The sequence below is a fragment of the Pipistrellus hanaki genome, assembly GCF_964339955.1.
Source record: "Pipistrellus hanaki genome assembly, chromosome: 13".
Classification (NCBI taxonomy): Eukaryota; Metazoa; Chordata; class Mammalia; order Chiroptera; family Vespertilionidae; genus Pipistrellus; species Pipistrellus hanaki.
The window spans coordinates 43,043,467-43,056,821 of NC_140515.1; the positions used below are offsets into that span (position 1 = coordinate 43,043,467).

The window sequence follows — 13,355 nt, forward strand, 5'->3', positions numbered from 1 at the left end:
CACAGAAGTCGGTTTTCGGCTCTCAAAAGAAATTTCAATCGTTGTACTATTGATATTTGGCTCTGTTGACTAATGAGTTTGCCGGCCACTGGACCAGGGTATTAACTGAAGGGAGAGGTGGGGGAAGGAAGTGGGTACTTTCAGGATATGTTTTTGAAAGTAGAGTTAACAGCATTTGCTGATGAATTGGATGTCCTGTATAAAACAAAGAAAAGGGTCAAGGACATGGAGTTTCCTCTTTTCCTCAATGCCATATCTCAACCATCTAGTCAGTGTCTGTTACTCAATATATAGTCCTTGAACCAATGAAAAAGGTAGCTCTGATTTGTAGTGTACCTTCTTAAACTCAGTAAAAGAGGTTAATTTCATTCACTCAGGCATATAGCAGTTAAGACGTCTCCAGATAAATGAAGTACTGTAGCAACCACAGCTTCAGTATTGAAGCAGGGAAACCGTTCCAATCCTTCTTCATAAACTTGGAAGCTGACCTCGCTGGCATCCCAGCTGCCAGTGACCAGGACTAAAAAGCAACTTTGATACTTTCTGTAACAGAAGAGAACTTCCTTATGAAATATTCATTGTGAACGAGCAAAAACCAACGGGATATATATACCTAAGCGTATACGTAGAAGCAGTTTATGTGGAGAAAAGCATGGAGACTTAGGAAATGCTGATTCAGTCATTTATCCTTACCATACAGTTGCAAAACATATTGAAACACAATCACTGAAATGAACATATTAATGTGCAAAGGTTTCATGAGGTAAAATAAAGCATGCACACATTTTAGGCAGTCTATGAAATTCTCGATTTTGGACACATTTGAAATATGAAAAAGCAAACTTGGTGTGTTGTGTCATGTTTTCCTACTAATATATGGTACCATGTGAGAGGATAGGGGGCCATACAATTGATGATGATCCCAGGATATGCAAATTTCTAATCCTCCAATATATAATATATGTTAGAATTCAAGGATAACGGGGGCCTGTTCACAACCTTGAGTGATGCATCGAAGTGATGCACAGGAGCGCACCTACTTATTGCTCAGTGTTATTTATGGAGGCTGGAAGCCAATGCTTGTTTTTGGCAATTTCCAGGAATATTATAAAGTGACAGTCAATTCTTGAAGAAGGCATTTGACAAGAGGGTTTTCCGTTCCGGACACTTGCACGGATCTTGACTTGCTCCCGTCCGTCCCTGGGGTGTTGCTGCACTGACTTCAGTAGGCTGCTTGTGCTGAGGTGGACTGTGCGGGGCTGTCCTCAGCCCTTTCTGGGCAGTGCACGCACAGTGACAGCTCTTTCCATCCAGGACAGGGTTGGCAGCAGCCATAGCACTCAGCTGGCAAGGGGAGCTGGGGTGCGGGAACTTTTGTGGAAGCTTAGTTTGCAATGCAGGGGTAGTGTGTGTGTGTGTGTGTGTGTGTGTGTGTGTGTGTGTGTTTAAATGGTTATTTGGGGGTGAAGATTCTAGGGAAACTTAACATTCTCTGGGTCACCCACAGAACTGCTGCTGTTCCCATACTTTTCAACTGGGCATTAGGCAGCTTTCCATTCGCACTGTTAGTGTGCTCTCTCTCCCCACCCCACCCCCACCCCCAATATCCTAAGGCTAAATGGCTACTGTGGTCCATTCTGGGCCAGGCTCAGGCCAAAGGCAGAGGAACCTTCGTGTTGTGCAGTGCAGGGTGCAGAGAGAGAGAGAGGGCTCATCCTGGGCGAACTTCCCAGGCCGGTGCGAAGTTTTCTCTCATCTCGGGTGCATGTGGGCACCACGGGTCCGAGTTCTGCTCAGCGTGTCCACAGAGTCAGACCCTGCAGCCACTCTGGGCCAGTGCTCGGCCGCGGGCTGCAGGGGATCGGGGTGCAAAACTCCCCCCCCCTCCCCCCGCCAGCATTTCCCTTTAATGCGCGTGCCCGTCAAGGTCCCCGCGTCCCCTCCCTCGAGCCGCCCCGTCGGCCTCGGTGTCCCTCACCCCTCCCGGCCCCTGCGGGCCCTTGTACGTGGGGCGCCCCTCGCCCACCCCGGCCGCCCGCCCGCCCGCAGGACTCGGCTGTCACTTTACTTTTCCCTGCCACCTCCCCGCCCCCGCCCCCGCCCCCGCCCCCCCCCGCCCCGCGCGTGCGCGCTCGCCACGCCCCCCGCGCACGCGCACGCGCTGCCCCCGCCCCTCGCGGTCGCGCGCCGGGCAGAGGAGGGCGGGGCGGCCGTGGTGGGGGGGCGGCGGGAGGCGCGCGCGCGGCGCGGCCGACGTGGGGCTCGCGCTCTCGCGGTCTCTCCCGGGCGGGCGCGCGGGCACGCGCACTGGCGGGCGGGCGCGCGCGCGGACGGCCGGGCGGAGGCGGCGGCAGCGGCTCTGTCGGAGGCGGCGGTGGCTTCACTTTCCAGGACTCCGGGGGCGACCACCGCGGCAGCGCGGGGCGGGCGGGCAGCGGCCTCGGGAGCCGGAGGAGCTGGGACGGCTGGCGGCGGCGGCGGCGCGGAGGGTGAGTCCGGGCGGGCGCGACCGCGGCGGGGACAGGCGTGGCCGGGCGGTCCGGTGCGTGGTGCGGGCTCCCGGTGACTGGACGGTCTGCGGGGACACCCCAGGACTCGGGGCCTCCCCTGCCTTCTCCTCCTCCTCCCCACGCCTCCGCCGCGCTCTCTCTCCCCCCACCCCCGCCCCGCGCCTGGGATCGAGCCCGCGACCAGCGCGGCGCCCCCCCCCCTCAGGTATTCGCTCTGGTCGCATCGGAGGGCCCCCCCCCCCATCCCCCGTTGGGCGTCCTCTCTTTGGCGAGCGACCCCCCACCTCCCCTCCACGTCGCAGGTCTCTCCGCTCGCGCCGATCGCGCCCCAGTTCCTTCCCTGCCCGCTCCCCCGCGTGCCCATGCCCCGCGCCCCCTCCCTCCAGCCTCCCTCCTGCCCCGGTTTCTCGCCCTTTCCACCCCTCCCCCCTCCTTCCCTTCCCTTCCACCTCTGCCCCCCCCCCCTTGGGCTCCCCCCCCCCCTCCCTACCCATCTTCTGCCCTCTTCTGTTCTCAGTTCCCCATCCTTCGCCACCCTTCCAGCAGCCCCTTCCCCTCTCTCCCAGCCGCATCCTGGAACTAAGTCTTTGCAGAAAAAAAGTACAGGATAAATGTCACGGTGGAAAGTGCCCGGCTGGCTCTTCTGCTGTTTTCCCCTAATTGCATAATTGCCGCACATGGTGTCCCTCCTGGCCGCCGCCGCACCCCCGAGGGCCGCCCCGGGAGGACCTTGGGGGGTGGGAGCGAGGGGGGGGGGTGGTGGTGGGGGTTGTGTGTGCACTGGTGTGGAGTGTGTGTTGTATCGGTCTTTTGTGAAGCCCAGCGCTTGTCACATTTTGGAGCTGGAGCCCATTCTCTCCCTCCCCCCCCCCTCTTCTCTGCAGCCCCCACTGGCCTGGTTGGAAACTAGAATCCTTCTGCACACCCCCCAACCCGTCCCCACCCCCTCTTCTCCCCCTCTCTTCTCTCATAATGTTTTGATCCTTTTGCCCTTTACCATTTCTAATGAAGATAAAGCGAAGCTTCTTGTGGTTCTCTCCTCTCCCCCTCCCTCTCCCCCACCCCCCAACCCCTTACGACGAACCAGAAATGTCCAATCCATCTTCCCTTAAGGAAATTAAGGCCGCTTTAGAAAGACATCATCTTAGGCTCCGTGGCTGTTAGACTCTTCTTGCACGGTTTCAAGATTCATCGTTTTGTATCGTGTATACTTGAGAGTCTACTCAACAATTTCTACTTAAAAAGTACAAAAGCAAGTGCTGCTATTTACCTTACTTTAAAAAAAAAAAAAAAATCCATGGTTCTTTAAAAAGTACGTTTTTGAATAGGGGATAATTCAGTCTGGACCTTGGGATCTAAATATTTCTGTTTACTCAGACAGTTTGGAAGCTCCTTGGTGTATGGGCAGATGCCCTTGATGGAGGGTTTTCATATAATGTCATACCCCACTCCATCTTCCCCAGAATAGAGCATCTTCCTCAAAAAAATCAGTGTTCCATAATTATTTTCTGTGTATCTTTACACATAAGTTAAAAGCTGCATATTGCTAGATGTTGTGCATGTAATATAAATTATTTTACATTTTAGAAAAGTTTAGAAACGTGAGTAGGGAAGACAAATAGAGGGATATCAACTCACAAAATTAAGCGTTTTCCTGTTTCAAAAGCTCCAAGGAACACTTGCATTTGCAGTTTTATACTGCAAGATACAGTTATAAGGCTTTATCTGGACAGTAATCCGGATTTATGGAGTGAATTTAGTTGCTTTTTTGTTATCAATAATATTTATAACCAAATTATTTCATCTTTATGGAACATAGGAGTTTCATTCACTCTATGTTGCTAATTTCCAGGACTGAATTCCAACATAGATACATAGCTAATACAGGTTTAGGTAATTTGTGTGTTGAAGAAGGGACAATACCACTAATTTAGCACATATTTGAAGAAAGTCTACCTTACTATTTTATGTTTAGAAACCAAGTTTTGCACCAAGTCCAAAGTAAAAATATAAATTGAAATATCTTAATATTTCAAAACTATCATTGATCAGTAGCTCTATTTATAGACCTGGAATTTAAATTTATCTTCCCTCTACATTAGATGTTTGGATCAAAGTAGCTATATAGGAACTAACCTTAAAGAAAAATTTAAAATGATGCTTTTAGAAAACATTTAAAGAGTTTTTAAAATTTACTGATTGATTTTTTGAGAGAGAGCAACATCGATTTGTTGTTCCACTTATTTATGCATTCATTGGTTGATTCTTGCTGGGCTCTGACCTACTATGAAACCTGAAATCTTAGGGGATGAGGAGGCCTAACCAACTGAGCTACTGGGCCAGGGCAAAAGAGTTTTAATTCAGGAATTTTTATTCGTTTGCACTCTAGACAAACACCAACCTTATACTTATAACTAATTAAAATGCTTATAGACTATTGTTTTCATAAAAATAAGTTGCTGCTTGGATGGTGCAGTAGTTTTTTAAAACACTTTTTCTGTAATTAGTAATTCAAAAAACAAAACCAGCAGAAATTTTCCTTGCTCTCAGTATTTAATAAAGATATGAAAACTTTGTTTCTAAAAGGTTCTGTAGTGGTTATCAGTGACCTCAGATGAATTTACCATTCCTAGGTGAAGATTTGGATGAAATAAGTATCTTATGTCAAAAGCGGGAGGATTTTTTCTCTTTTTTCTGAAACTATATGTTATACATCTACTTGGGTATTATAAATAGTATTTTTAATAGTCCTCTGCTATTCTGGAGCAGTTTATGAAATTTGAGTTTCAGTTTATATATAATATACACATGGCATTGTTAGTGTGTAAATGCATATAAATAAGAATATTAAGCATATGTACAATAGCTTTATAGCTAATGAAATATACAAATATAATGAAACTCTAGGCATAGTGTATTAAACCAAAGCTCCAGCTTTAGTAACAAATGCTTTTATTTTATTTAGGTTTCCATATATTTATCATGTAATGAATTGCTTCTGGTTTAAGATGTATAAAGTGATTTCTCACTCATTTCACATTGCTTAAAATATTGCCGGTAGCATTTTGTCATATCCTAGGGCCTTTCCCTGAGAATTTTTCTCTTTCTGACTCCATGCACGTCTGCTCTATCTAATTACTATTATGTACATACTTACAAGATTTTAAACTTCTGATATATTGTAACTGAAAGAAGTAAGCTGAGAACAATCTCGAGTCCAAGGATGAGAATTAAGATGAAATAAAAATGAAGGAAAAAAAAGTGAGAAATGTGTTAGGACTGTTAGAGCTAGACGTGAAACATACTGATCTAAAATTTCAGTATTCTATTAAGTGACTTTAATAGATTAAAGTCTCATATTAAGTGCTCATAAAAGATGTCACAGCTGTGGAGACTGATGCTCTCCATTTACAGACGAGGTAGAAAAGCAGTCAGATTTCCCTGTCAGTGTGTTTCAGAGCTGCTTGGGCAGACCTATTTTGGTTTGGCGTGGGGGGTGAGGTAGGAGAGTCGAGAGGGGTGGTGGTGGTGCATTTGTGTGATATCTCATTCAAAGCATTCAATATTTTCTTTGGATTCTTCACCTCTCTGTGCTTCCTGAATTTTCCATTCTCTTGCAATGCTCTTTGGTTTGTCTTACCATAAAAATTTCAATCCATTAAAGGTCGGTAATATGAAATCTCTTTGATAGAGCAAGCTACAAGTTGAATCTTTGATGATGACGAATTTACATCATTGGCAACTAGCTATACATTTGGACTAATTATAACGATAAAAAACAGTGCTTTATTTGAGGCATCCTTTACATATTAATTATTATCCTTGATCAAATCAAACATAGTTTATTTCAAGTCCTAATTTGGTTAGGAGAAATACAGTATCTTTTGAAAAGGAATTTGTTCCATTTAATTGTGATTTTTAAAGCTACATTTTGTGTTGGTAAGGTCACTTCTTATAGGTATGTAGTTCAGTTTCTTTTTAAAGAAGAGAGCTTGAGAAGGTAGTTATATTGTGCTCAAAGTGGTTATTAAGGGACAGTAATGTGGTGAGCACAGGGCCCTTTTAGAGTCTAGACATCAGCTTTGTCAGTTTAGTTTTGGATTTGTCAGTACACTCTAAGCTAGTTGGGTCTTAAGGGATGTATTCTAGTATTCAGATTCAGGAATTAATTATGATAGAATGACAGATGAGAGGGGATATTCCTTTTCACTTACTGCAGTCTTTTTTTTAATGTCTGCTATTTAGATTATAACAGCTACTTACGTATCAAGGTACTGAGGAAATTGAGTTGGCAATCAGAGCTGCTTGGGGAACGTGAACTCAGAGCAAAGGGAATTTGAAAGCCTTGAGGGATATTTCATTCAGACTGGGGGGGTGGGGGGGGGAAGGAATCCTTCTGTGTCTTAATACAGTCTCCATCTCTTGTGAAACATGGTTGCTGGTATATTGCTGGATCAATGCTGACACCATTATACGGTTCAGTTTTTATTTAGAATCATGCAGGCCTCTGTGTTCTTCTGTTATCACAAAGGTTACTGAAAACCATCTATTAGTTGAAAAGCTTTTAACCTTAGCCCTGTCCTGAGCATGTGTTCATTGTATGTGGATGGGAAAGTGTCCCTCATTTTCCTGTTCCTGTAGCTGTTTTTTACTAACCTGATAGCATTTAGCAAGTTGGTGTACCCATTAGATAAAATTCCTCATGTTTGTGGGACCAAATTGCCTAGCACTGAGCCTAGCGTAAAATGGGCCCTCATTTTTTTTTTATTTTTTATTTTTTATGGTAATAGCTTTATTGAGTACTAGAGGCCCAGTGCACGAATTTGTGCACAGGTGGGGTCCAGGTGGCCCGGATTGGGGCTGGGCCTATTGGGAGGAGGAGATGACAGGAGGTTGGCTGGCCAGCCTGCCCTGATCAGGGCCCAATCAGGGCTGTGTCAGCCAGAGGGGAGGAGCCGTGGGTGATTGGCCGGTGGGCCTTGCTCCCGATTGGTGTGGGAGCCAATCAGGGGAGGGGCCGTGGGCGGTAGCTGCTGGCATTGCCCCTCATCAGAGTTGGGAGTGGTGATGGGGGCAAAACTGGCTGGTGGAAGGGACCAGGGGGGGTGGTGGAGGCTGATTGGGGGTGGGACTAGCCGTGGGGAGGGACTGTGGGTGGTTGGCTGGCTGGCCCTGCTCCCGATTGGTGTATGTGGGGCTGATTGAGTTTGGGGCCAGCTGGGGAGAAGGGCTGTGAGCCGATGAGATGGGGAACTCAATCAGGGGTTTGGGGGGCTGATGGGATGGGGAGCCAGTCAGGGGCAGGGCTGGTCAGGGGGAGGGCCCATGCAGGGGTTGACTGGCTGCCCTGTTCTTGATCTGGTGGGAGAGGCTGATTGGCAGCAGGGCTTGCTTGGGGGAGAGGCTGCGGGAGGTTGGCTGGCCAGCCCCACCCCAAATTAGGCAGGTTCACTGTCCAAAGTGGGCATCGTAGCGACCAGTTGTTCAGTCGTTACAGCGTTCCGGTCGCTGGCTTTTTATATATATATATAGATAATTCACATACTATAAAATTCATCCTTTTAAAATGTATAACTCTGGTTTATAGAGTATGTACAGTTGTGCAAGATCACCATTTTCTAATTTTGGAACATTTTCACCACCACAAAAGGAAATTTTGTATCTTTTAGCAGGTCTTCCCCATTCTTCCCTCACTCTTAGTCACTGGCTTCCACTCATCAATTTTCTGTCTCTGTGGATTTGCTTATTCTGGACATTCATATAGATGGAATCATACAGTTTAGGGTCCTTTGTGACTGGCTTCCTTTACTTAGCATATGTTTTCAAAGTTCATCCATGTTGTAGCATGTGGACACTGTGCTTCATTCCTTTATGTGGCTGAGTAGTTTTTATGATGCAAATATATCCCATTTGGTTTATTCATTCATCAGTTAGTAGACATTTGAATTGTTTTCTCTTTTTGGCTCTATGAATAATGTTGCTGTGAACATTTTGTGTATATATTTTATATGAAAACATATAAAACATTTCTCAGTATATTCAGTGGATGAAAGTTTTGTTAATTCCCAAAGCTGTTTTGTGAATGACCAATTTATTCATTTTATATTAGCTTTACTTTTTTCTACTTTGAGGCTCATTTTTTTCTCTATTTTCGAGGCACCTTGTTAATAGTTTTCCCACAACTAAATAAATGCTTTTTGCTTCTTTAAATTAGGATCTAAAATGTCCACTGAGGCCCAAAGAGTTGATGACAGTCCCAGCACTAGTGGAGGAAGTTCTGATGGAGACCAACGTGAAAGTGTTCAGCAGGAACCAGAAAGAGAACAAGTTCAGCCCAAGAAAAAGGAGGGGAAACTATCCAGCAAAACAGCTGCTAAATTGTCAACTAGTGCTAAAAGGTACCTTAGTCACTGAAACCTTTTCACTTTTAGTATCAGTTTATTGTCTTCACTTCCGTCTTTCTGTTGCACTTAACCATTTTTACTTTTGGGTGTGGACCATGAAGTTCATGATTTTTCTTCTTCAAGATTATTTCTTTTACATGGTTTTAGTTATAGGCAAGGTAAACTTTTTGGTATTTAAAGTCAGTGAAATAACATGGCAAATGTATTTGTGTGTGTTTATGTAGGTGAGTATAAACAGGAAAATGCATGTAAAAGTGTGATGGTTTGCTTTATAGTTACTAGATCATAAATATTTTATTCTGTTCAGTAATACAGAGTAGAGAGTAGGAACCTATTAGTTACTGAATGATTGTATGTTTTCTACTACTCTCTGTTCATAAAGTGGAAAATGCCAGAGTTTACAACAAAAGCATCTTGGTTTCATTAAGTTAGGCAGTAGGTCAGTCTTGATAAAGATTTTCTTTTTCTCCTGAAAATAGATACACTTGAAAGGTAGATATTTGAGTGATTCTCTATTGCCACATCAATTGCTTATGATCATTGGCATGTCAGTGGACTCAGCAGATGGAATCTGCTTTCAACTGTTTCATTATGGAATATCTCTTGGAAAAAAGTTTAAAGAAGAATTAAATTTAGTAGAGTTCTGATCCTGTGATTTAATATTCTTGTTTTGTTTTAATACATTTTCATACTAAAAAGGAAGTATACTAGTATATAAAATTAATCTGTAAATTTTAAGCGGTCTAAAAATACTGAAAGATAGCTTCCCATTTTATTGGAGAGTATGGATTCGGGGTAACTCCTTTCCCAAAGATCAAAAACCATTATGCTCTAATAGACCTTGTTTCCCTCTGGCCTAGTCAATCCTCAGGATTGGGAAGAGCCTTCTCAGGCCTCCTGGTGGAACATGACCATTTTAGGGAGAGAAGTTGGAGTGATGGTGAGGGGTCAGCATTCCACGGACCAGGGTGGTCAGTTTTCCCTTCCCAGAAGTGTATTGCTGATTCCTGACCTCTGTTGAAGGAGTTGTGTGAAAGTCAGACTTGAACTTTAAACCTCTATACTAGAACTTGCTAGTGTAGGGGAAAGGGTTCAGTTTATTTTTGCTATCACACCACAAGTCCAGAGAGCTTCAGTTGGCTGACCCTACCCCTCTGCTACTTGGCCACAACACAAAATGACCTGCTACTGGGAAATAGGGGGTGGAATTAGGATGGATTAGAAAGGTGGGAGTGGAGAAAATGTGAAAATTAGATGAGAGAAAGGAGTTTGGGGGAGGGTGGGTAAGAGATATTCAAGAACAGATTGAGGCCCTGCATAAATGAGGAAACTGTAATCCAGTCCTCAGCTTCTAGTGAGGGTTTTTACAGGCCTCTTCAGCTTGTCAGAAAAGGGAGAGGAGGGGCTGCAGGATCTGGACAGGGCTTCTACCAGGTCTGTGCTCTGCTTGCCCAGGAGTGCTAGTCGGCAAAGACGCCTGTCGGTGTTCATGAGGCCCTGCCTTTTCCCTTGGCTGGCAGCACCACCACAAAATACCTCAGAAATCATATTTCTTGGGTGTTGTAGCAAATACCAAATTCTGCTTAGGAAAGAGAGTAAACTGTATAATGTGTGAAAGTGAAGATTACGTGAGATTTTTCAAGTACATGGGTCATCTTTTACTTCATTTTATTACAGTGTGTACAAAGTGTAGATTATATATTGAAACCTAGTTTTTCTCCTCCTACCCTTTAAATAGGGGATAAAATGGTGTGTGTGTATCTGATTATCATGTAATAAAAATTGGTATTTTTACATTGGTGAAAGTAATACATATAATTGTTTTTATCCTCACTAGAGGATATGCTTATTGATTTTAGAGAGAGGAAGGGAGAGAATGAGAGAGGGGAAGAGAAAGAGAAAAATTCATGTGAGAGAGAAACATAGATCAAACATAGATCAGTTGTCTCCCATAAACTCCCTGATTGGGCACTGAACCCGAAACCTGGAATGTGCCCTGAACAGAAGTTGAATCGGAACCTTTTGGTGTACAGGATGATGCTCCAACCAACTGAGCCACCCGACCAGGACACATATATTTTTTGAGTTGCTTCTTGGCTGAAAGAATCCATTGGCAATTTCATTCTTATGAATCTGTAATTTTCAAATTTGATTCATTACCTTCCTCTAGGTGGTCTCTGGGTAGTTTATGGTGAATAACTAAGTAATTTACCATTTTTTTTAAATATAAAAATGCTGCTTCACTATTAATTTTTTAAGTAAGAAAAAAAAAAAAGCTTAATTCTTCCCTTTTCCCCAGTTTAGTTGGTAGTGAAGTTATTATTTTTTCCTCTGTTTAAGTTCTAAGACCTGAGAAAGAAATTGGGAATCATGAGGATAGGGTCCTACATCTTTATAATTCACTATTGTGTTCACAGGCCTGGTATAGTAGGGTCACAATATTTATTTACTGGTTGCCTTAGACCTTTGAATTTATTGTAGGGATTGGAATGACCATGGATATTAGGAACTGGGTCCTAATGTGTTCAGAAGATTCAAAATTAGCAGTCATTTCAAAATGAAATTCTAATTTATATTTTATTATTGATAATTGATTTTTATTCAGATGAGAATTCTTTTTTAGTTAGTGTCATTTTATGAAAGACAGATAATCAGAAGCAGTGCAGAGCTTGGACTCTAGAGATAGGATCTGGGTTTGAGTCTAGGTTCTGGCATTTAGTAGCCCTGTGATCTTAGAGACATAATTTAACATTTCTAAGCCTCAGTTTCCTCTTCTGTAAAATGGACACAATACACCATCGTCATAGGGCTGTTGTGAGGACTGAATGTGATAAAACATTTATTTGGTATGTAGTAAGGTGTCATATACTGATCCTGTCATTTATAGACTTTGTGCCAGCAATAATAACATTTTTAAGTCCATTTGATAAACCTTAGGAAAATGATAAACTTAATGCTGTTGTTAAACTAGAAACACTCAGATGCTATAATTATATACATTTTATAGTAACTCAAGAAAAGTACTTAGTACAACAGTGCTCAATTGCATGAAATGTACTGTATTTGTAAAATTAATAATTTGGTGTAGAAACATGTCTGTATCACTCTTGTTATATTTGCAGGTATGTAGTGGGACTATGTATGTCTGCGGTGACAAGTTTTGATGATATTAAATTGTTTCATCAATATCATAAAACATCTGCTTTGATCTCTTTATTGAATTGATTGTACTACTTCTTTTACGTATTGACACATCTGTAAATGTGAATTTTAAATCATATTTATTCCAGATTAACTTTGTTCAGACTAGACATTGAGATTGTATTGGACACAATATAATACTGTTCTAAGAATGATACTTGGTTTTAGGCTGTAAATTTTAGTTAGGTTGCAAGGTGGATTTTAGTGTATTCCGTGTGAACTTTTATTATATGGGCTGATCTGAGTTTGTTTTCCACATGAGAATGAAGTAGTATTCTTTATAGACATATTTTTCTAATTATTGTATTTTCTTGATTTTAAATGTACATTTAAAACTTATTAATGTTTCTGAAATCAGGATGCACCTTACAGTTGATGTACACAATCATTTAATTGAGAGTGTCTTAAAAATCAATGGTCTTGCCTGGTCAGCGTGGCTCCGGGGTTGTCAACCTATGAACCCAGAAGGTCACAGTTCAATTTCCTGTTAGGGCACATACCCGGGTTCCGGGCTCGATTCCTATTGGGGTTGTGCTGGAGGCAGCCGATCAATGAGTCTCATCATTGATGTTTCTCTCTCTCTCTCTCTCTCTCTCTCTCTCTCTCTCTCTCTCTCTCTCTCTCTCTCTCTTTCTCTCTTTCTCTCTCTCTCTTTCTCTTTCTCTTTCTCTTTCTCTCTCCCCCTCTGAAATCAATAAAAATATTTTTTTCTTTCATTTTGATATGAGAGTGGTCCTGGAACCAATCTTTTATGATACCAATGGAGGTTAGTTAAATTTTGGGGGAGTTAAAAGTTACACATGGATTTTTGACTGTGAGGTGGTTGGTGCCCCTAACCCCAGTGTTGTTCAGAGGTCACCTGTATATACAGTAGTTTCCTCTTGTTTGTGGTTTCTCTTCCTGCAGTTTCAGTTACCTGAAGTCAACCACAGTCTGAAATAGCAATTGGAAATTTTCAGAAGTAATTCACAAGTTGTAAATTGCACTCTGTTCTGAGTAATACAATGAAATCTGACTCCCATTTGGGACTTTATCATCCCTTTGTCTACCTGTTCTTTGGTCACTTAGTGGCCATCTAGGTTATCAGATAGACTGTTGTGGTATCCCAGTGCTTGTGTTCAAGTTACCCTTATTTTTCTTAATAATGGCTTCACAGTGCAAGAGCAGTGATGCTGGCAATTCCAAATATGCCAAAGATAAGCCATAAAGTGTTACTGTAAGTGAAAAGGTGAAAATTTTC

General features: G+C 43.1%; 1 protein-coding gene across 1 annotated transcript in view; it reads left to right on the forward strand.

The window, feature by feature from the left end:
• Positions 1 to 2,231: 2,231 nt before the first annotated feature.
• LOC311632025 (ubiquitin-conjugating enzyme E2 E2) overlaps positions 2,232 to 13,355 on the forward strand; it is a 208,515-nt gene continuing 197,391 nt past the window's right edge. Inside the window, exons 1-2 of the mRNA XM_084902981.1 lie at positions 2,232 to 2,489; positions 8,725 to 8,908. Coding sequence (XP_084759107.1) covers positions 8,733 to 8,908 — 176 coding nt within the window. The 5' untranslated portion in view covers positions 2,232 to 2,489; positions 8,725 to 8,732. The remainder of the gene's footprint in view (positions 2,490 to 8,724; positions 8,909 to 13,355) is intronic.